This window comes from Pseudopipra pipra, chromosome 7 (assembly GCF_036250125.1).
Source record: "Pseudopipra pipra isolate bDixPip1 chromosome 7, bDixPip1.hap1, whole genome shotgun sequence".
Lineage (NCBI taxonomy): Eukaryota > Metazoa > Chordata > Aves > Passeriformes > Pipridae > Pseudopipra > Pseudopipra pipra.
The window spans coordinates 8,040,861-8,063,066 of record NC_087555.1 but is presented as its reverse complement, the minus strand read 5'-3'; the positions used below and the strand labels follow the sequence as shown (position 1 = coordinate 8,063,066).

The 22,206-nt window shown below is 44.3% G+C and overlaps 1 protein-coding gene across 3 annotated transcripts in view; it reads right to left on the bottom strand.

The window, feature by feature from the left end:
• C7H2orf88 (chromosome 7 C2orf88 homolog) overlaps window positions 1-22,206 on the bottom strand; it is a 38,495-nt gene that overhangs the window by 4,090 nt on the left and 12,199 nt on the right. The window contains exons 2-6 of one of the 3 annotated variants that reach the window (XM_064660476.1): window positions 16,119-16,162; window positions 14,870-14,944; window positions 9,060-9,205; window positions 3,796-3,869; window positions 3,130-3,208 (exon numbers count right to left, since the gene is read on the bottom strand). Coding sequence is in view for 2 of the 3 variants with exons in the window: in XM_064660473.1 (XP_064516543.1) it covers window positions 3,201-3,208; window positions 3,796-3,869; window positions 9,060-9,205; window positions 9,311-9,463 (381 nt within the window). In the remaining variant the exon portion in view is untranslated. Of the gene's footprint in view, window positions 1-3,129; window positions 3,209-3,795; window positions 3,870-9,059; window positions 9,206-9,310; window positions 9,468-14,869; window positions 14,945-16,118; window positions 16,163-22,206 lie in introns of those variants that run through there. The other 2 variants (XM_064660473.1, XM_064660474.1) reach the window with 2 other exon arrangements.

Sequence of the window (22,206 nt, the reverse complement as noted above, 5' to 3'; positions counted from 1 at the left end):
CTCCCAGTACAGGATGGAAGCCATCTAGGAACGTAAAGGTCTTAGGAAAAAAATAAAGCCAGTTTCTTCCAAGCTGACAATGCATTGCTCTTTTCCTGAAATTGCAAACGAATGTGTTTAACTCCAGGGGCTGCTGCTGCTGCAGGAAATAAACACCAAAACCACCCCACAGAAGCACCACACAACCAGCATAACCAGAGCCTTGTGTCGTGGCCATCACACGCCCTTTGGGCAGGGTGACACTAATGCCCAGTGTCATTCTGCTGTTGCTCAAGGAGGCTCAAGCACAACAGCCACCAGACGCTATTCACAAGGAACAAGAGCTGTTTTCCTTTTTTCCCTGGAGAGGTCAGGGAAAGCAGCAGCAGCCTGCTGAGATCAAGGCAGGTCCAGCAGAGCCAGAGCACCGTTCTCACTAAAGCAGGACAACTCTACATCTGGAGAAAGGAAAGTGACCAACAAAACACCTGACAGGGTTCTTTTGAACTGCTCAAGATCCGGAACTGGCCCACTCCGAATTCTGGTATATGTTTTTGTTTACCAGCCTACAAAGCTGTTTCTCGGGCTGTTTTCTCTCCACAGGCAAAGCAGAATCTCACGATATGCCTGACTTTGCTTGGCATGCACTTACCCACTTATCAGAGTTAACAGACTGCCAGCCAAAATAAAGACTGTGCTGCACAGAAACCAACTGTTCCCTACAGCTTCACCCGATGACGTTGTACTAAGGTCAGCCAAAGTTAAAGATTTTTTTGTAAATAGCCTTTGAAAATATAACCATGGCAAAGATGTTAAGCCTTATTTATATCCTTTATACACTGGAGGAAATAGAGCCTCCAGTCCAGTAACCTGACCACAGGCAAATATTTGCAGAGGAATCAATCCCATTTGCAGGCAAGTGGTCCTTCACAGGTAGGATGGGACTTACCCAGTCCAGTAGCTGACTCAGGAGAAGCAGTCTCCTTGGGACAAGCTCCTCTCCTCCTTTTTGCTAGTTCATAAAAACCTTCACTACCTCTCTGTAGGGCTGAAGTGCCAGCACACAGAAGGGGTGGATGGTGTTCCTGGCAGAAAGTCAGACCTAAAGGGCTTCTGAAACCACAGAGTCCCTACAAATGCTTTAATACCTTTAGCTTTGTATCAGAATATTTCAGTGTTGTAGAGGAACGTTTGTAAAAACACTTCATTAAAGTTCAATAAGTTTCTTTTGTGCCTACTGAGATGCTGCAGCACATGCCAATGTGTTTTAGAGGAGGCAGCACAGTTAACAAGCCTGTACCATAAACTGTGCCAGGATTCGTGGTTTTACCCAACACGGAGGAGAACTAAGATGTCAGTGAGATTTTTATTGTAATAACTTGTCATTAAACGAATAAAAGGCAGGGTTAATAACTTGTCATTAGACAAGTAAAAGGCAGGATTCCCTTCACTGCACAAGAAACTCCATTTATCCCTATGGACACTTATAAAAACCCATGAGCTTTGTACCCATGTCTATCCACCACATACACTGAGCAAACCAGACGCCAAAGAGAACCTGAAAGCACTTCAGATACCTGAATAATTCAAAACTTCTTGTGTATGTCTAATTTCAATATTTACCATTAATAAAACATTAATAAAAATAACTTCCACTTGCTCTTCTGGATAAATAGGTAGTTAGAAGTCTACAACATGGCAAAGAATCACTAACAGCAGCTACAACCCAGCACTGCTGCTACCTGTCAGCTGCAGTCCTGACCCAGCCAAGGTGACACACAGCTTCACTGGGAGGGACATGGGTGTGCTGCCCAATTCCTTCTCACTACATTACTGGTAACAGCTTATTGTTATCAGAGTTTATCCGTGCCACTTTACTTAAAATAGATGAAAAAATCCAAATCTGAATAGTCCAAGTTTGGAGCCATGGTCTCTTATGTGTTATTCTTTTTTTTTTTTTTCTTCTTTTTTTTTGGGTGCTTTTTCAAGGAGGTCTGATAAACAGCAGCCAGCTGTAGTTAGTATTTTATCATTGCTTTAATGTTTCCCTCCTACAACTGGAGATCTCTGTTAGGGGACACCAGCAGATGAGTTAGTGTCTAGAGGAAAGGAGGGAATGTGAGGTAGGGAGAAATTCCCTAAGGTCAGCATCTTCCTCTGCAGGATTTACCTCTTTTCCCACCCTCTTACCTCTGCCTTTTCATCTGGGCTAAACCAAATGTTTGTGTGACTGTCCTAAACAGAGGAAAGGGTGGGGTATAAACCTTGTAAATAGTTTAACTTAAAAGCAAAGTTATCGACCCTAGCTTAAATCCTTGCCTGTTGCTGATTCCATTATTTATAGAGCTCAGAACTTTCCAAGTTGCTGCAGGAAGTTTTATAGTTTGCCCGCTCTACTGGAGTTAATAATTGTTGGCACAGAAATGATTGCAAATGAAGCTGCCCTCAACCTTCTGACTGCTTCCTTGTTTTTCTGACAACCACTGCTTGCACACACGTGGTGAAGAGCTGTTTAAATCCTCTCTGCCTCAATCTCATCTCCAGGGTGTTCTGACAGGGATTTTAACATCTCTACCTTTCCTCACAAAGCTCACACCCTCAGAGGGAAAAAAAATAAACCAAAGTAAACCAGTTCATTTTACTTCCATCATGATGTTTCATTCAGTAACTGCACAAGGCAAAATTGTCTGATAGGAGCCTGTTTCTTTCAGTGTCCAAGCTTTAAGGTGTTGCCAATTGTGCCTCAGAAACCACTGGTTCGATGCTCAAGCCAAAATCTCTGCAGACACAGTTCTGCACATGACAAGCTGGAGGCAGAGGTCAGGGAGCTCAGTCTGCTCTGCTACACCCTCGACTGGCAGTTAGAGCAGCACCATCACAAACCTTAACACATCTCCTCTTTTTAAAGACCAACTTTTCAGTAAGTGAAATGTTGAATTAGTTTATCCAAAAAACACAGGCTCCTGGTCGTGCTCAATTTCAGTGGACATACAGTCAAAATGTTTTTAAGTACTTCAAACAACAAACACGGTGTATTACTTTAAGGTCAGGTGTTGTTTCACTATGATATTTACTACATGTACGCCCTGTGGTAATACAAGGAGAGAGAAAATATTGAGGGAGTGGTAGGTACCACGGAGCTGAACTCACCTGGCATGTGAGGGCTTAAGCACTGTCTCTGCCAGCCTGGCCAAGTGCTTCCTGCCAAGGTAAGTTCATTTCTAACCTACTGAAGGAAACAAAACAATGGTGAAAGAGTGCAACTCACTATTAGGTGATATAAAATACAGGAAAAAAAGCACTGTAGCAACGCCATTTTATTAAACAAATAAGACTTCTTAAGGTATTAAAATAATCAATAAAAATAATTACAAAAGGCTAAACGTGAGCTATCAAAAAATAAGAGTTTCACCTGCCCTCTTCAATACAACTGCATATGATGAAGGCAGGCAAAAGGGAAAGAGTTTTGGTGTTATGCAACATCTCTAGCTATCCCAGGCAAATAAGTTCCTGCTACCATTTAAAGGTTTTCCATCCTCCAGAACCTTGGAAAAAATCTTGAAGTTCAATACTATACTGCAAGGAATTGCTCTCTGTAACACTTTCTGTTACAGCAGTCACCAGATTAAAAATCAGTCATACTTTTCAGAAGAGCTTAGTGCAGCTTTGCCCAGCTGAAGACAGCAAGTAATCTCTGCTGTGACAGAGCCAAGCTCCTCACTTCCCAAACCTTTACATCCTTGTAACCCTCTTCCAGGCAGTTCCCTCTGAGTTTTTCCCTCGGTATCCACAAGAGAAGCTCAATGTTCTGCTTACCAAAACCACGTCTGCTTCTAATGGGTTGTCCCCCTTGTCCCCAGTAGAGCACAGACACCTTCACTTCTGGGACTCTGCAAAGGGAACCCAGAAACAGAACTTAGCACTCGCCAAGATGTCAGAGGTACATGTTATCACAGAGCTGTGAATCTGTAGTGCTGGCCTTGCAGAAGTCTGTTTGCCTTTTCTCATATACAGAACTTGACTTTGACAAAGGTAAAAGGATGATACAGCACTTAATAAATTAGATTGAATGACAGGCTGCAACAATTTGTGTACAGCACCTAATCCCGGGCACAGAGTGGGGCCACTCCTCGGGCAAGTGGCTCCTGACCATATGCAGGATGCCAACCTCCTTTCACAGCAAATCCAGTTAAGGATGACTTCAGCAAGGATACAGGAAGGGTAATGTGCCCCATCTTTTACCTAAGCCTGAAAGTTCTCCCCTGTATTCCCTTCTCCCTCTCAGAGCTTCTGCTGAGACCTGGACCTTGACTGTCCAAGCACACAGGGAGAACATTCAGATAATCCCAGTGCTGCTATTAGCACAGAGATAACAAACATTACTCTGTAACAGAGATATTCAAACTCTGAATTTGGGCAGGTGACCCAGCTGACCCACCAGCAGAGGTGAACCAAGCAGCACTTAGGCATCCACACCTCTGAACTGCACCCAATCGCATTCAGTATTCACGTCCCCCATGCGATAGTGGAGAGAAGCAGAACCCAGAACACCCTATTCCTGCCTCTCCCTAGCAAGGTGGGGTGTTACTTGGGAGCACACAGGGTGCTGTGCCTTTGGATATTCTGCAGCTCTGAACAGAGCAGCGGCACACAAATGGCAGAGGGATGAATCACTCCCTCCCTGCACAGCGTCGCCTCCGTCGCTGCAGGACTCAGAGGCTCCCCGTGCAGAGCAGCCCCAGGCAGGGGCTCCCAGGGCAGTCCAACCCACCAGCTTTCAGTCCTGCCTCTCCCTAACATCCAGCTTCCTGCAAATCCTACAGGAGACGCACTGTACAACATTTACTATAACAACTCCTTCTAATCATAGGAAAATGAAGTTTAAAAAAGCTACAGTTATTTTAAGACAAGCGCAATACTGAAGATGCAGCTACCTCAGGTAATCACTGAAATATCCAAATATCCCAAAACAACTCAGGCAATGAAAAGCAAAAATAGAGCCCTCATTCCTCACAGGGCTGTCCCCTCCCTCTCATGCTGCTTAGTGCCAACAAGAGATAAGAGCTGCAGATTGGAAAGGGCTGGATGCAGCAACCACAAACAACTGCTGTGCAGGATTAGCATGTAAGTGAAAGTCTCCTGGTTATCTGTCTCAGGATATGTGCTGGAATTTCAAAGGCTTGGGTTTTTTTCCCTCATGTCCAGAACTGATAAAGGTTTTCAGGCTTTTAAGCCAGTTTATAAGTGAATGGAGAAATTACACACTTGCTTTTCAAAATCAGGCACTACCTCTAGTTTACTTTAAAAGGCTTTTCAATAAGAGCACAGTTGATCACAGAATCATAGAATCATTTGGGTTGGAAAAGACCTTCCAGGTTGAGTCCAACCGTTAACCCAGCACTGCCACGTCCACCACTAAAACATCCCTATGGGCCACATCTCCATGACTTTTAAATACCTCCAGGGCTGGTGACTCCACCACTTCCCTGGGCAGCCTGTTCCAATGCCTGACCACCCTTTCAGTGAAGAATCTTTCCTAATATCCAACTTGAACCTCTCCAGGCACAATTTGAGGTCATTTCCTCAGAACCTACAGCTTGTTACCTGGGAGAAGAGATCATCTCCCACCTGTCTACAAACTCCTTTCTCAGTCAGAACAGTGAGTTACTTAATGGAGGCAATTTCCATGTCACATTTCATCTCTCAAGCACTTAAGCAATGCATTTAAGGAACATGAAAATCTCAAAATTAGAGGGAAAAACAGGAGAGAGGAAAATGTTTCTTCTTACTTCACTTTATGATTTACACGCACAGTAGGAATGGGGGTTTTTTGCTGTTAAATAGTACAGCTGTGTTGATATGAGTCTTTATGCTGACAAACTCTGGAAGCCTAAAACAAGTACTGACTTAAAAAAAAAAAAGGCAAACCCCCCCACAAAATAAAAAAAAAAATCCCATCCCACCCAGCCTCCCCCACCAGACACACAATCACAGGAGCCAGGAACAAAAACAGTGCTTTCTGCACTGTTCTGGCAATCTCACCCAAGCTCTGGGAAGTAGCAAGCAAAGATGAAGTACCAAAAGAAACCTTTGGGTGAAAATACCAGTAGTTCAGAGAACAGCAATGCCAGCAGGTACAGCCCTCAGCAGCCACAATGTTATTTTTCATCCAGGAAAAAGAAGTCTTGTTAAAAGCAAAGAACACTCTGTGCTTGGTAGCTGTCTAATTTCATGAAAGTAAAACTGTACCCAGTCAGCCTGTCCTGAAATCCTCCCTCCAGTGCAGCGGTTTATTCACCAGAACTGCACAGAGCTCAGAGCAGCCTGAAGGCAAGAGGGGAAGAGGATGCTGAAAACTTCTTATGGGTTCTGCTCATGTTTTAACTAAGCTGCTTGTCCAAACAACCGTATATGCTACCATTATGTCCAAATTTGGCCAGAAATACTTACAAAGTACTAATTCTGTTTGGTTTTTCCATGCTGGGTGTTTTTTTTCCCCAGTGTCTCAGACTACAGGTAAGCAAACATTTACCACTACAGGCTCCACCAGACCACAGACAAGAAAGAATATTAGCTTAACCTACCCCTCTGTAAAGAAGAGCAGGATGCCCACTGTTGATGAAAGCCTGTTCTCTAAATGGGTAAGAGCAAACCAGTGGATTTCCTTAGCAAGCACACAGCAAGGCTGTAGAAGAAAGGGCATGAAGAAGATGCAGAGTTTCTCAGAAACCCCATCTGCAGGAAGCTTAGCCAAGACTAAAGGAACCCAACTACACAAACTATAGAGGAATGCCTATGGAAGGGAAAGCTACCAGTTATAGAGAAGATCCAAAACTCTCCAAGAACCCAAATACAAAATAATGCTCAAAACTGGTGAATGAACAGAAACAAAATATCAGAAATGGACATAAAGGTTTTGATGTAGATGCACAGCTGTTTCCTTGCCCTACATAACATGGAAGGATACAGGTTCAACACATCTTTCAGCAAAGCCCACAGTTCTTGCAATTATCACCCCCATCTGTAGTAGCTGCAAATCCACAGTCTGAAGACCATCCCCACAAACATTCCCCCACAGCAGGGGAAAATGCAAGGTGTACCACCAAAGGTGTCAGAGACTCTGGCCAAGCCCCACCCTGAGGTTAGACTGCTCTAAGGCATGGCACTGGGTCCAAACAAAGTGGCCTCTTGGTTTATTACGATGCCGTAACACTGTTTTGAATGATTTTCCTCTATATACATTGTACAACTTCCATCCCAACAAATCAATCGTGGAGTCACAGCCTACCTATTAACAGTCCTCTTCAGGAATACATTACAACACCAAGCTACAGCTTAGGATCTAGCCTTGTTTGTAAAGGTGCATTACTGTCCTCCACAGGTGCCAGGCAGAGACAGAGCGCTGCAGACGACAATGAGGGAAGCACAAATCCTTACAAGCAAGAAAGCCCCTCCTGCTGCTATCACTGGCTGCTGCCCAGCCTGGGGATCCTGCCAGCAAGAACTGATGAGCAGCAGCAGCAGCAGCAGCTAAAACAGTGGATCGGTATCTCAGTCTGACAGGGTCGTGCTTTATTGTAGTAGCTGTCACAAGATTCAACTACAACCATATGGAGCTGCAGACCATAAGGTATGAATGAGGTACTCTGGCTTGCTTTGTGATGCCCTTAGGAAAGCAAAGGCTCTGCTGGATTAACACAAATGAAAGTCAGAAGGAGGGAGACAGCCAGGATGTGCCCAAGATCAGCCAGAGAAAAGCACAAGAAAGGCAGCACAGAACCCCATTCTGTTCTTTAATCTCCAGAAGCCAACTGTAAAAGGGCAAATCAGACTTAGGAAAGCAACAGGAAAGCCATTTTTCAACGTCTCACACAGGAAGGTGCAGGAAAATACAGCTCCACGTTTTAAAATCATAACTACTGATTGGCAGAAATCAACCGAGGAGTAAGAGAACAAAGTGAGAAGGTAACGACCAGGTGCTCCAGCTGTACAAAAGCTGCCCAGAATTGCAACAAAGAACTATGTCAGCCTTAAAAATCACTCTGTCTCACGGCTCTCCCCCGGTATTTGTTTCCTTGAATTTCATCCCTCCAAACGTGCCAGCTCCTACTTGTAGCAGTCGCCGCCTTCGCGCCTGGGACGCAGGGAGGCCGCCAGCCAGGCGAGGCAGTCGTGCCCCGCACAGCCTGGCAGCACGGCCGGCTCTCCCCAGGGCCCTGCCCATAGAAAACACCTTGTCCTCAGGGCCACGAGCATCACCAGGCTCTACCCAACCCCTTGTGCAACTTGTACAAACCAAGATGATTTCAAAGCAAGAATGTGCTCAGCAGAACATAATGTTCAGAAGAAAACTAATTTGTATGTACTTGAAGGTTAAAAATGCCACTTTGTTAAGGCTACAGTATAAATCCCTCTTTTTTTACCTTTTTTTTTTTTTTAAAAAATTCCTATATTTAGGAGCCTAATTTGGACTCCTACTTCCTGAACTATAAGAAAGCATATGACATTTTAAAATGTTTTACAATTTTTGCCGTGGCAGATTTACACTGCTAAATCTGCATTTTATAACGTGCCAGATGAAGGCGAACTGCCCTGTATGGGTTTGTGCTGAAGCTTATTAAAGGTATTCGTGGCAGAACAGGCAGGGGCTGACAAACCCTCACACCACCTCGGCCAGCAAATACACAAGTGTCACGTCTTCCCTGCAGCAGGAACACAGCTTGGAGAGGACCTGTCACGGCGTTTACCTTCCCACTCTGCATCATCCCCACTGATGTCCACAGTGCCACCTCACCCCAGGAATTCCTACGGGCGCCCCACCGGAGCAGCTCAGTTTCGAGGACTCCGTGGCCGGCAGCCTCACCACGAGATGATGGGAGGAGTAAAGGCAGGACCGCCGCCTGTCCCGAAAAACCCCACCTCAAAGCCCGGCTCTCCTTCGTCTCCTCCACAGCTCAGGAGGCTGCAGGCCGGTCGTGCCCGCGGCCACGGCTCGCCCCGCCGGCGGGCGCATCCCTCCCCTCCCGGCTCCCCCGGCGCCCGCAGGACCGCGGCCCCGAGCGATGGAGCCGCGCACCTACCGGCGCGCCGGGGCGGTGTCCGTGCGGGCAGCATGCTGCAAGCGTGGCCCCGCCAGCACGATCCCCGGCTGCCCCTTCCTCCGGAGGTGCCCGCGGGGTCCGGCCCTCGTCCCGCCGACGCCGCCGCCTCCTCCAGGCTCCTGTTCCTGAACGGCAAAGACGCAAACCCACCGTCAGAGCCCATGCTGGCAGCACCCCCCGACCCCCGCCCGGCCCCGCCGGGAGGGCCCCCCGCGCCCGCCGCCGCTCACGCCGCTCCCGCCGCTCCGCCGGGCGCTCCCCGCCCTCCCCGGGGCGGCGGCGGCTCCGGGCGGGGCGCGCAGGGGCGGGAGCGCCGCCGAGCCCCGGCCCGGCACCTGCCGCCCCGCCCCGCACGGTCCCCGCTGTCCCCACCCCGGCCGCATCCCTCCGCCCCGGCCCCGGCGCCGCCTCAGCGCAGCGATGGGCCCTGCCATTTAAAATGAGGGAAAAAAGGGGGGGAAAAGAAAAAATCACCCAGGCAGGAAAGCCGCCTCTCATTGGCTTCTCCTCCTTTAAATCCTCCTCCCCCTCTACTCAGCCCTAGGGAGGCACATCTGGAGCGCTGTGTCCAGTTCTGGGCTCCTCAGTACAAGACAGACGAGGAGCTACTGGAGCATGTCTCTTGTGAGGAGAGACTGTGAGATCAGTGAAGAGAAGACTGAGAGGGGATCTCATTAATGCATCTAACTATCTCAAAGTTGGTTGCCAAGAGGATGATGCCAGACTCTTTCTTGTGGTGCCCAGTGACAGGATGAGGAGCAGTGGCCATAAACTAAAACAGAAGTTTTACCTCAACATGAGGAAGAGCTTCTTTACACTGAGGGCAGCAGAGCAACGGAACAGCTGCCCAGGGAGGGTTTGGAGTCTCCCTCTCTGGAGACATTCAAACCCCACCTGGACATGTTCTGTGTCACCTGCTCTAGGTGACCTTGCCTTCGTAGGGGGGTTGGACTGGATGATCTTCAGAGGTCCCTTCCAACCCTAATGATTCTGTGGTTCTGTGAAATGTGGGGAAGCCTGTTCAAAGGATGGAGTTGCCATATAAGATCTTAGGGCCATCGCAATCCCATGTTCCACTCAGCCCTGTGCCAGCACTGAGGTGCCACAGTGTGGTGAGCACATAAGGACTGGTGAGGGTTAAAGTGAAGGAGACAGTGGGAAAGGCTGTGGGTGAGGCCTGGGTGATGCTACTCTGATTTTACCCTGTCAGGCAAATAATGTACAACCACAGAAAAATATTAATTATACCAAAGCTTTTTAAGAAATGTCCGCACCCCAAAAGAAAGCTTCCAGAATGAAGGAGCTGAGCAAGCTAAAATAATATCCAACTTAAGCCTCCCCTGGCACAACTTGAGGCCATTTGCTCTTGTTCTATTCCTGTTACTTGGGAGAAGAGACCAACCCATCTTGCTACAAATGTCTTTTCAAGTAGTCTCCCCTGAGCCTCCTTTTCTCCAGAGTGAACAACTCCAGCTCCCTCAGCCATTCCTCATATGACTTACTTTCTAGACCCTTCAACAGTTCTGTTGCCCTTCTCTGGACATGCTTCAGCACCTCAGTGATTATTGCCAAGCAGGTTTGTAATTGTCAAGCAGGTTTCTAATGTATTTCCAGTCAGCCATTGGCCAGCCAAGGAATTTCTTGCGGTGTTTTCTAAGCCAAAAAAACCCCACTACACTGGTAACATCAGTCAAGAAAAATGCTACTGTAAATGTACTTGCTGGGTCACAGATTTGTGACCCAGATCATTGCAGTGCTGTGATCATGTCCCAGAGGGACTGCACGAAGCCAGGAGAGCCAGGGGCTATACAGGCACAGAAAATAGGAACCACATCCCTCTGGTCTCTACTGCTTGGCAAACCCCAAACCCTCCTCCCCAGCGCAGAGAGCTGGGGGCAGGAAGCAGGCAGCCACCCCTGTACACTTCCACAAACAAAATACAGCAGTTCCTTGTACAAAAGGATCACTGCTTACAGCTGTTGTCATGACTTTTCAACAGCATACAATATCACACTCAGTACTTGTAAACACTCCACTGGTGAATTACAAACCCACAAATTTTACTAATTGCTGCCTTTGGGGCCCAGAGAAAGCATTCTGCTGACAAGTGCTGTGCACAGGGTTTGCACACACTGTGTTTGCTGCATCATTTCATCCAGCTCTAACAGGAATCACACTCCCTCTAAAAGACTAAAGGGAGAGTTTCTAGTGTTGAGGTGCAACAGGGGGACAAAGCTTGACCCTCCCCACCAGCAGCAGTTCCCAGGGAAGGCAACCTGAGGTGCACATCAGCTCCAGTTCCTCACATGCGGGATTTTTACATTCAGAGTTCCCCAGCCAGGATTAAGCCCTTTGGGATCTAAGCACACACGTGCAAGTGTGCAGGAGCAGGTCTGAGGAGCTCAACCCAAAGCCTATTTAAGCTGGTGGCACTATGCCCTTTGATTTCAAGGAGCTTTGACTTGGGACCCACTGACCTCGGTAGATATTGGCCAGATGTTTTATTACTGTTTTAGTTCACCTGTAGGTGGCTGGAGGAGAAAGTCAAATAAACTCCTATTTAGTCCTGAGAATTAAAGAAAGACAGAGTGCTGGAAAGGCACAGTTACCTCACAGTAACACAGCAGTATTATTACAACAGTGATTTTTAAACTATATACAGTTTTTAAACAAGAATTTTGTAAGTAAATTATGAATATCTTTGTAATGTTTTATGGCTGTTCTGCTCTTTTTTATTCTAGCCTGGTTTCTAATGCAAGGCTCCACTTTTAACTTCAGCTCTTAAGTGAGTGCAGCTCCCCCCAAGCTACTTTAAGCCATGGGGCAGATATTCCACAGGCTGCAAGCACACTGCTGGTGTCCAACTGATCACTTCATTACACCCCAGAAGAGAATACTCTGGTACGGCTGCACCACTCTCCTGTGTCACAACCTGACAACAAGCCTTGTCTCTGAGCAGCAGCACCTCAGTGTAATGTGGGGATGGGGGGGACAGGGGTTAGGAAGAGGGAGGAACATGTGGTGAGAATTTTGAGCCAGTATTTATTTCTGGGTGCCAAAACAGATTTAATATTTTATTAGCTGTGGAGTTTGCGAGACAGCTGATTACGCTGGGCTCCAGCAAAGCAGTCAGTCTTTTTAAATGCAGAGTATCCATTTGAAATGACTACTGCAGGCACAGGCCAGCAGGAGATGAAATATTTAGCTCATGAAGCATTTCACTGTGCAGGGCTGGGGCCAGACACTGATGTTGAAAACTACAGTGCCCAAATCTGAGATGCCTCAGCCCCAGCAGAGAAGCCTCAGAGGTGCAGCAGCTGCCCAGAGAGTGGGGCTGTGGGGCCCTCGAGGTCCCCCACCCCCTGCCAGGGTGCAGGAACCTTTGCTGTGCATGGATTGGTTTGGGAGGAGACAACCATCAAAGCCTTTCCTGGGACTCAACTTCCCAGATCATGCTGCCTCTTGCACCACTTTCACCAATGTCAGTGGCTGAAAGCATTTTCCTATAGGGATAAGGAAGGCACTCTCCCTCCAGAGAAAATGGTTTTGAAGCAAGTTTGACTCTTTGTTGTCATAAGATCTGATATTTATTCTATTAGATATTTTTATTATTTACTATTTAGAGTCTGCTAGGTCTTCCTATAATATAGTCCAAACCCTCTACATACTTGGCATGCCCTGCTCTGTGTGCACATTTTTACCCCGGTGGGGACAACTGCCTGGTTGTCCTCAGAGTGATAAAAGCACTTTATGATAAGACAGATGCTGCATCAATACCTTTGCCATGGGGGAAAATGGTGCAAACTGAACCACAGAAATCACTGAATGGTGTTAGGATTGGCAATGCTGGAATGGCAACCAGGCTGGACAATAGCTGTGCTGAAGCTTCAGAGAAACCTGGGTAAGAAACTGCTAACATACTACTTTCAGGTTAAAATTTGCCACTTTAACCTCTGTACCAGAAGGCAAAGTTTTAACAAGTTTGTCTAAGGGTAACAGAATAAATGAAATCTGGTTTCTCCCTCCCTCTGATAGAATTTCACAGTTCTTATCCTCTTCCTTCCACCTGCTACCCTTCACAGTTTCTCCATGTCTTCAACCCCCCCTTCAAGCCTTCAGTTCCTCCTCTATGTCCTATAAACCCACAATATCCTACTTTCATTTCTGTACTACTCATATGCTCTTCTGCTTGGCAATATCTCAGCTTCCTCCCATTTCACCTGTGCCCAATTTACAGGAACCCCAGCTTTCTTCCACATCTTCAGACCTGTGATGTGTGGTTGGCCAGGTGGGCAGCAGCAAGTAGCACATGATGTGGTTTTCACAAAGTGCTGCCCAAACAGCCAGTCTATCAGTCCTACACACCCACAAACACAGGGTCAGATTCCCCCTGACCTTCTTTCAGAAAGCAGAGAAAATATAATTATTTTTCCCAAGCACTTCTAAAATTAATTTAAGAAAGCATTGACATGGGATGTGGCATTTAAAAAAAAAGTCTACAAAACTCCATGGATTTGTCCAAATCCAGCTGACGACTCAGTCCCCAGTCAGTGGTCAATGGCTGAACCACTTCATCCTCACTCTGTTTCTCAATTAACTTTTTAACTATACATGCATACACCAGCATTAGGGAGAGCTTTACTGACGTATGTATTTCTAATTCAGCTGAAGAGGAAAAGGGAAGCCAGGACAAGTATTCTCTGCCCCAGTAGCTCCCCCCAGCATGGCCACCATCACGTGGTGACTTTACAAAATCTATTTATGTGAGCAGTAATCCACTAACTGTGCAGGGGTTGGAAAATGTTACGCAGTCTGAGAAGAATCAATAGGGACACTAAAGAGCTAGAAAGCCTCAAAGACTGTTGTTGTTGACTAAAATCTCCTGATAATCCAAAACCCTTGAAGTTTTACCTGACATGTCACAACCACCTTGCAATAGAGTACTTTAATAGAGCTTCAAAATCAAATCCATGATGCAAAGGAGGTCACAGTGTCACTGCAACAAACAGCTTTATAGACTAAGCAGCAGCTGCTTAAATAAGGGCTCTATTTTCAAAAACTTCATTGATGGGAAAGATGTTCCTTTCCTCAGCTACGGATTTTTCTCCTTTTTACTTAATTCTTGTTTCATCGTGCACTGCTCTCGTATTCTGCGCACAGCTGAGGTTCACCAGAGCCTTTGCTCAGAGCTCATATTTTCTTAAAACACTTCCTTGATGTTTGCAACCAGATTGATTAAAAGTAAGGACAAGTATGATTAGAGTATGCCCAAGCACATGCCATGGAAGTCACTCAGGACTGCCCTAGTTTTCATCTCTGTTACTACCAGAAGTACATGACAGTGGGGATTGCATGACTGCTCCAAACCTTAGGGCACAACATTGATTTCTAGATCATGATTATTTTTGGAACATCCCGTCTTCCTGCTCTCAAAAAAGGGTTTGAGGGTTTTTAACTTCAGGTTTAGAATATAAATTTAAAGCCTAATTCCACTTTCTTGTATGAAGAGATCCTGAATGTTTAAAATATAATGTTTAACCCATTGCTATTAATTTGATTTTTTTGTTGTTGTTACCTGGATGTGCATATACTGCTATACCTCAAAGGAGAAACACAAAATTAGTGTATTCACTGAACTTTGTACCCATTAAAGAATCCCCAGCACTTTGTGATTATCACAATGAGATATTTGAGGAAAGACTTGGGTTTTTTAAAAAAAAAAAAAAGGTAAAGTACCCCATTTAGCAGCAGCACTTGAAGAACATGCTCGGTTTCCCTCATGTACTTACACTTCAGTGTGTCTGGCAGTACTTCATTGGGTAGGAGCTGAGTTGTAGTAATTAATTTCATCTAGTCACCAACACCTGTACAAAGACATTTGGAACTACTTAAGCCACCATATTTGCAAAATTTTCCATAAAAAACCAGCATCATTAACTAGAATTTGTCTAGATGTGCTAAAAAGATAGTTATGGCAATGTTACACTCTAAAGGCACTCTGCTCAAATAAATTATATGGAATATGTAGGTATTAATTCTTTTCTCCCACAGAGCAACTATATTTACCAGCAAAATAAAAAAAGAAGAAAGCAGAATGATAAAATCACGTAGGTTGGAAAAGATCTCTGAGATCATCAACAACAGAGGGAAAATAAATTCCACATTTCTATACAGCACAAATGCTTATCCCACTGAATGTAATAGTTGTTAGATGTTTTTGTTTCAATATGTGTTAGCCATTAATTCAGAATTAATAGAAAGTTTGTAGTGGAAGTCTATTTGGGCAATTTTAGGAATATTTAAAACAAAATTTGGGCTCTTGGGCCCTTTCAGGTTTTATGTCCTACAATGGGGGGTGATGCTGATTCCCTGGGACCCTCTAAACTCTGTCCCAGTAGAGTTTAGAGGGCAGTGAGGTCCCCAGGGGCAGTGAGTGTCTCTGAGTAATAACCACAGAGCAAAGACATCCGAGGAATTCAGAAGCAGCCAAGAAATCCTTAAAAAGAATTCTGAGTATTAATTATCATTTGAGATGACTATTTTCCAGAAGAGTGGAACTTCTTCCAGCAGGAGGAGGTTGAACATTACAACTAAGGAAGTTTGGCTGAGCCCCAACCCGGGCTCTGTGCTAACAGAGGGGTACACCCTGTTTGCCACACACTGGCCTCAGGTCTAGGGCTGATCTTGGTGCCACAGCAACAACTAGAGGTTTTTTGTTCTAAAGAAACCTTTCTGCACAGTGGCTCCTTCCATGGTGTTTACAGAGGCCGAGCACTAAATCGCTGAAGCAGCACTGCACGTTCATCATGAAGGGAAGATGAAACAGCGGCAATAAAATCTCCCCAGGAGCTCTGGGGAAGAGGCAGCTCTAGCTTTTGCTTCAGTTTATATATGAAACCTCCAATTGAGTTTGGCAGAAGGGCAGCAGTGAGTCTGAACATATGTTGGCTCTGAGAGGCCACGTGGCTTCTGCCACCCCACGGCCCGGCAGCAGCCCTGGTGTGGTTTGCACAAGCCTGTGCAAACACGGGCACTTACCTCCTTGTGAGCCAAGAGTGTCCTTACCCCCGTGCAGTGCAGTGCTGGGGAAAAAGAAAAACAAACAAAAAGCACATTTTATTTCCTTTTTTTTTTTCAAATAAGGCAGTATACCAGCAAGAGAAATATTCCTAATTTATACGCAAGCCCTCTTTTCTTTATTTTTTTATCAATATCTACCAGTGCTAAAGCATGAAGCCTGGGCAGACATGAAATCCACAGCCCTGGAAACACCGGGAAGCAGCACAGCGAGGGGATTAACCGAACATGAGGCATTAGAATATTGCAAAGAGGATCGAAAGAGATTTGTGACTGAAAAGCCACCCACCAGAATTACAGTCAGCTGAGAAGCTGGACCGAGAAAAAGTGGGTAAATGTTTTGCATTTAGATCTCTCCCAGAATAAACTCAAACTTTGGGATGTGCACTGCAATTGACATCAGGCTTCCCTGCGACATGAGGCTGCAAACAAAGTAATCTTCTTTCTACATGGAAAATTATAGCTTTGTGACAGCAAAATATTATCTGGAAAAACAGCAAGAAATCACACTGAAATATGGTCACTGGCATGTCTAAAACAAAGAGCCCCAAGGGCAGCAGTAAAGCAGTAGCTGTACAAAAAATTCCACAGAAAAGGAAATAATACTGAGAAATAAGAAGAACTTAAGGACCCAATCTTTCCATAACATTTCCTTCTCAGGGTTCCCACTCCAAAAAAAATACTAAAATTAATTATTGAACATGAAATTGCCTCCCAGCAGAGATAAAGACAGATATCACTGCAGATGAGGCTGTGGATTTGCAGAGCAGGGACACACTAAGACCCTGCTCCCCTCCTGCTCTTGTAACATCTGTGATCATTAATGTACTTCATGGGGAGAAGTCACGTGTTTCAGAGAAATATTGTACCAACGTCTGTACCTTCAAATTTTCACATTGAGATCAACATCATTATGAGCAAAAAGTTCTCCCTTCTTATCCTCCCCTGCCTTGCTTTCACATTTAGCTTTGGCTTCACCTGTCTTCATCTCCATCTACAAGTCTTCTCTCCTTCCTCCTACCTTCTCCAGACCTAGCAGGAGACAGGAGGGCATGAGCAGCCATGAGGATGTTTGGCTGTTGACTGGGCTTAACTCACCCTCATCCCAGCTTTGTTCAGAGTAAATCATCCTGCCCCTAAGAACTAACATGTTCCCTGAAATGTGCCCTTCGTGTGTTTTTATGGACAAGGCTAAGAATAGGTGTGAAATGGAGAGTTTTTCCTAGCACCTGTAGGAACTCCCCAAACCACCTCTCTCTATAAGATCAGTTTTTTCACTTTCAGAAGTAAAACAGTACTAACATGTGATAGGGTGAACTCCTGTTGCCACCAGAGCAACAGTAATGGCTCTTGCTATTTTAAGAGCCTGGCCCATTTCTTTCAATCTTCCTCGAGGGCAGGCATGCATCCCCCTCACTTTAGAGAGATTACAGGCAGCCCACGGAGAGACCACCAAAGCCTCTCCCTGCGCTGCAGTCTGAACTGGTCAGGGCACTAATGAGGTGAGCAATAACACTGGTTCCCTTTGAGCACAAAGCAAATGGATTTTCAAATAGGAAATGAGCCAGAAGATGCCTTAGAAGGAAGCTGGGGTAGTGACTCCCTCAGAGGCTACATTAAAGCAAAGACAGGGGACTGAAGGATACAAATGCTGAGGATACACATCCCTTGGGGAGATTTATGGGTGACTGAACCAGAGCTGTTCCTGCTGCTGAAGAATTCCATTTCCCTAAATTGCCTTGCTGGCTGAGATCAAGCCCTCTGTACTTTTTCTCATACACTGACATCAGTTTTTGCAGCACAAATGGCAAATAAATTCTTTTATAAAGTCACAAAATTACTTCGGCTGTCACTGAAATGAGAAGATAAATTTGAAATTATTTTTCATCAGAACCAAAGTTACCAACAATGTCATCATGGTTACCTCAAATAATAAATATTTTGATACCCATAGACATTATTCAACACACAAATTATCTAATTATTTTATCTGAGATACCATTCAATATTAGACATCCTTTCCACGGTATCATGAGATTTTCAGTTGCACCATCTTCAGATCAGAACTCTTGTACACAGTGAAATTTATGACAATATATAGATCAAACAGCAAGATGCAGTAACCTTTTTTGGAGGTCATAAATAGAAATATTATCTATGACCACATAAGAGCAAAGAAGAAAATAATGAATTTCATTCATTCTATAGATAGACCCTGATACCCATGACTTTGCAATTTGATTTCAAGAGAAGAAAAATAACTTTTAACATTGAACAAGTACTTTATCCTAAGGGACAAAACTGTCTTGAGGACATCATCAACATTGCAGAACAATTCCACTGAAATAAATGTTAGTTATGGATGGTCTGTGTAACGGTGACTGTGCACTGAGAGAGCATGAGACTGTGTTTCAGGAGCCTTTCTGGACTAGAGTTCTACTTTCAAGTCTCATTTTTCCCTATTTCTAGTTAATTTTATTATATCAATTCCTACCTTAAATATAGCATTGAAAAATGGAGTTAGATGGCATAAGCTTGCTACACATTTATTTAATTAAGGCGGGGCTTTGTAGAAAAACTATTTCTGAGCACATGTAAAAAAGTCTTTATGAGTAAAAAGACTCAAAGTGTTTGATCTGATAACATGCATGATTCTAAACAACCTATTGACGCCCATGATCTACTGCTAAAAAAGATAAAAATCGAGCTGGCATGTCACTAGCATATGATTTGAACCAATAGAGGGTTTGTGGAGTAAATTTTGGGACAGGGTATCACCAGGATTAATACCGTGGTTTTAGTGGTCAGTGTTGATTGAGAGAGAGTGTTCACCTTTGACAGGTGGTGGGTGCACTTGTAGGTTTGGGGCTGGGAAAGGCTGCTGAGCTAAGCGAGGGCTGGAGCTTGGGGCAAGTCAGATGCTAGAGCAAAACCAAACATCCTGCAGCGCACTGCCAATATGCACTGAGAGGGGATGCCTGAGCATTGCGTTAGGCAAAGACAAACAAGGTTTAGACTGCAAGAAAACTGGGATCTAAGGCAAAAACATGTTTATAGAAGCCTGCCAAAATACTCCCAAAGCTACAATATCCATTACTGGAAGTTTGATGGTGGTAGGTCCAATTTCCATCCATCTTCCAGTAAGCTCTGGCTTACGAAAGAGTACATCTTGGTCAGTATTAACTGATGCTGTCCTTGTTTCCAAGCAGAAATGTACATGAGAAAATGTCAGAAACTAGTATGTAAGAATTAAACCACTCTGGATTAACCTTTGGCTGCTGTAGAGCACCATGAAGCATCAGACATCCTGTATCATTTCTGTTTGGGATAGAGTCCCAAGTTTTGACAAGGACAGATACACACAGACATATATATGTATACACATACACAGAGCAGATTATTAGAGTACAAAATTATGATCCAATAGCTAATAAAGCTGAGAGGTGTCTTGAAGGGAGTTTCAGTATGATGTTATATGGTTATGTTTTGATAAAGTAATTAATAGAAGAAAGGTAGTATAATCTCTGAGAGACAAATGGACCACAAAAAAAAAATAAAATCCAGGAAGGCCATCCTATCCCAGGTGATCTGCCAACAACCCTACAGCTTAATACTGGAACTTAATTCCTACTAATGTGAATTACTTCTCACTCTCTTTCTAGCTGTCCTTTCCTCTCCTTGCCCTCAAGTCAGAAGTCTGCTTTTTGATGTCTGAATTAAATATTGTTCATCTCGCACAGTTCGGAGTTCAAGATCCTACTTGTACATGGCATGACCTCTGACTAGCTGGAAAAATTTACTCAAATACAGGCTCTGTGATGAGAGGCCAACAACTGGATGCAGTTTCCACAGCAAAACTTATGTCACTTAGCTTCAAAACAAGCCTGCATTTATTGAACTAAAGGAGTTCAGTGGCACAGCCAAGAGCTCAAAAACACACGCAGTCTGACAAATTCTTTTCAGTCAGCGTCAACAGTACCCACAGACAGACAGGCATTTCAAGCCTCAGTTCTTCTGAATCAGAGAGGATGAATCAGGATGAATAGTTTCAGCCAAACAAGAATATTCAGTGGTTTTATCTATCTCATCTATGAACAGCATCACATACTACCAGTAAATAAATAACTGCTTAATGCCTGCAACCTGTATCACTTGCCACCTCCTTACCCATCTGCCTGCACGTGTACAGGGGCTCATCAGGGCAGTCTCTTGGAATCCATGCATTCTGTTCTCACAACTGTCCTCCAAGTGGACAACTAGATTTACCTTTCAACAGTGGGGAAAGGAGGGACAATGAGGGGGAACAGGTGTGGAAGTTTGGAAAACGTGTAGGTTCAACGTGTGTGCGCAATCAAAGGCGGTGGGTGCAGAGCGAATGGAGCTGGCTCTGCTCAACCCGGGGTGTTGCACTGGACATGTGTAATTATTCTGTGCCATATGGCTCTGTGTTGCAGTGACAGCAGGGATGTGTCACCTCCCTTGGTGTTGGCTCTGGTGCCTTAGCAGAGCGTGGCTTTGTGGGTGCAGGCATGGCCAACAACCAGGCAGGCAGAGCTGCTGGGAGTGGGAGAAGGAATAAGGTCTCTGTTGAACAATTAGTCCTCTCATTGCTATTGGTGTCAGGTTGGAAACACTGATTTGTCCAAGGTCACCCAAGCAACTTAGAGAGTAGAACCAGAAAACTGCCCCTTCAGTTTGTCATAGTCACTTCACAGAGCAAGATTTCATATAATGAAGAGAGTAATTCACATTTGCATGACAGAATTAACAATTATTTCACTAAAGCCATGACCCAAGTTTTAAGATTCTGAAACCAAATAACCTTTCTTCAGTGCCTGAACTGATCCTTTGAGCTTCATCAGTTACATTTTTCTATACCAAAAGAAAGACCCTAGGCCACTACCTCTTGTTTATGGCTGTGAACAACTTGCTGCCCAATTTACTACTGGCTTGATTTTAATTAATAAAGAAGTTAATAAGTTTTTTTTTAAGTCTTTGGACAGAATTGATTTAAAATACACTAGATAGAGACCTACTATAAGTAAAAATAACTTTGAATGAAGATGTATCTGTTGAATTTACTTCTGAGGTTCCCTGCACACTCACAAAACAAGCATTCTATTTCAAACATGACAGCTACAATAAATTAAAGACTTGTATTTGTGCATATAACATATTATTTCATGGATAGCACACACAGTTATCATATCATACTGTCATGATATTTGTTTGATGTTCATATAAGGACACAGTTAAGAAGAGAGCGTTCATCACCTTTTTATTAAGGTGACAAAAAAATGAGAACCATCTCTCACTTGGAAGAAGCTTGTTTGGAAATAATTTGAAACACTAGCCCCCTCTCAGGAGAGGCAGCAAAAATATCTCTTCTATCATCTTACAAGAGTAGCCTGTGAGCCACGTTAATCATCTTGGACTGAAATTTATAACAACATATGGGAGAGTTGTCTCACTATTATTAGAAGTTGCAAGTTTCATATGTGTTCGTCAACTAATTTAAGGGTCACTCCTGCTTCGAACATTATACCCCAAGTAATAAATGCTGTAACAGATCATTTGCATTCAGGAAATTATTTTTGGAAGAAGCTCCTGCTTAATGCAAAAGGTCAAAGGCCACTGGAACTTACAGTGAAGAGTTGACTTCTCTTGGGGCCTGATCCACACAGCCTTTGTAAGTCCATATGATCTTTTAATTCAGCTTCAAAGGGTTTCGATACCACTGCCTTTGGAATATTATGTCTTTAGTGATATTTTGCCAGGTTTAAATAGTATTTGCTCACGGCTTTGTGTGTGTGCTTGTTAAAGATCAGAATTGCACACAAGATTTGATCTCTACAACCAGCACTGTGACTTTTCTGAACCATTATTATACTTCAAATTCAGCACTGTTATTTCATCCTTTGAAAGAAGAAAGCTGGTTTATGCTATAAAATCTCTGTGCTTGATTCTGTGTCAGTATTATAGGCACGAATAAAGAATTTAGTAAAAAAACATTTACATCTCTTTGGATTTCAATACAGCTTCTCAGTCT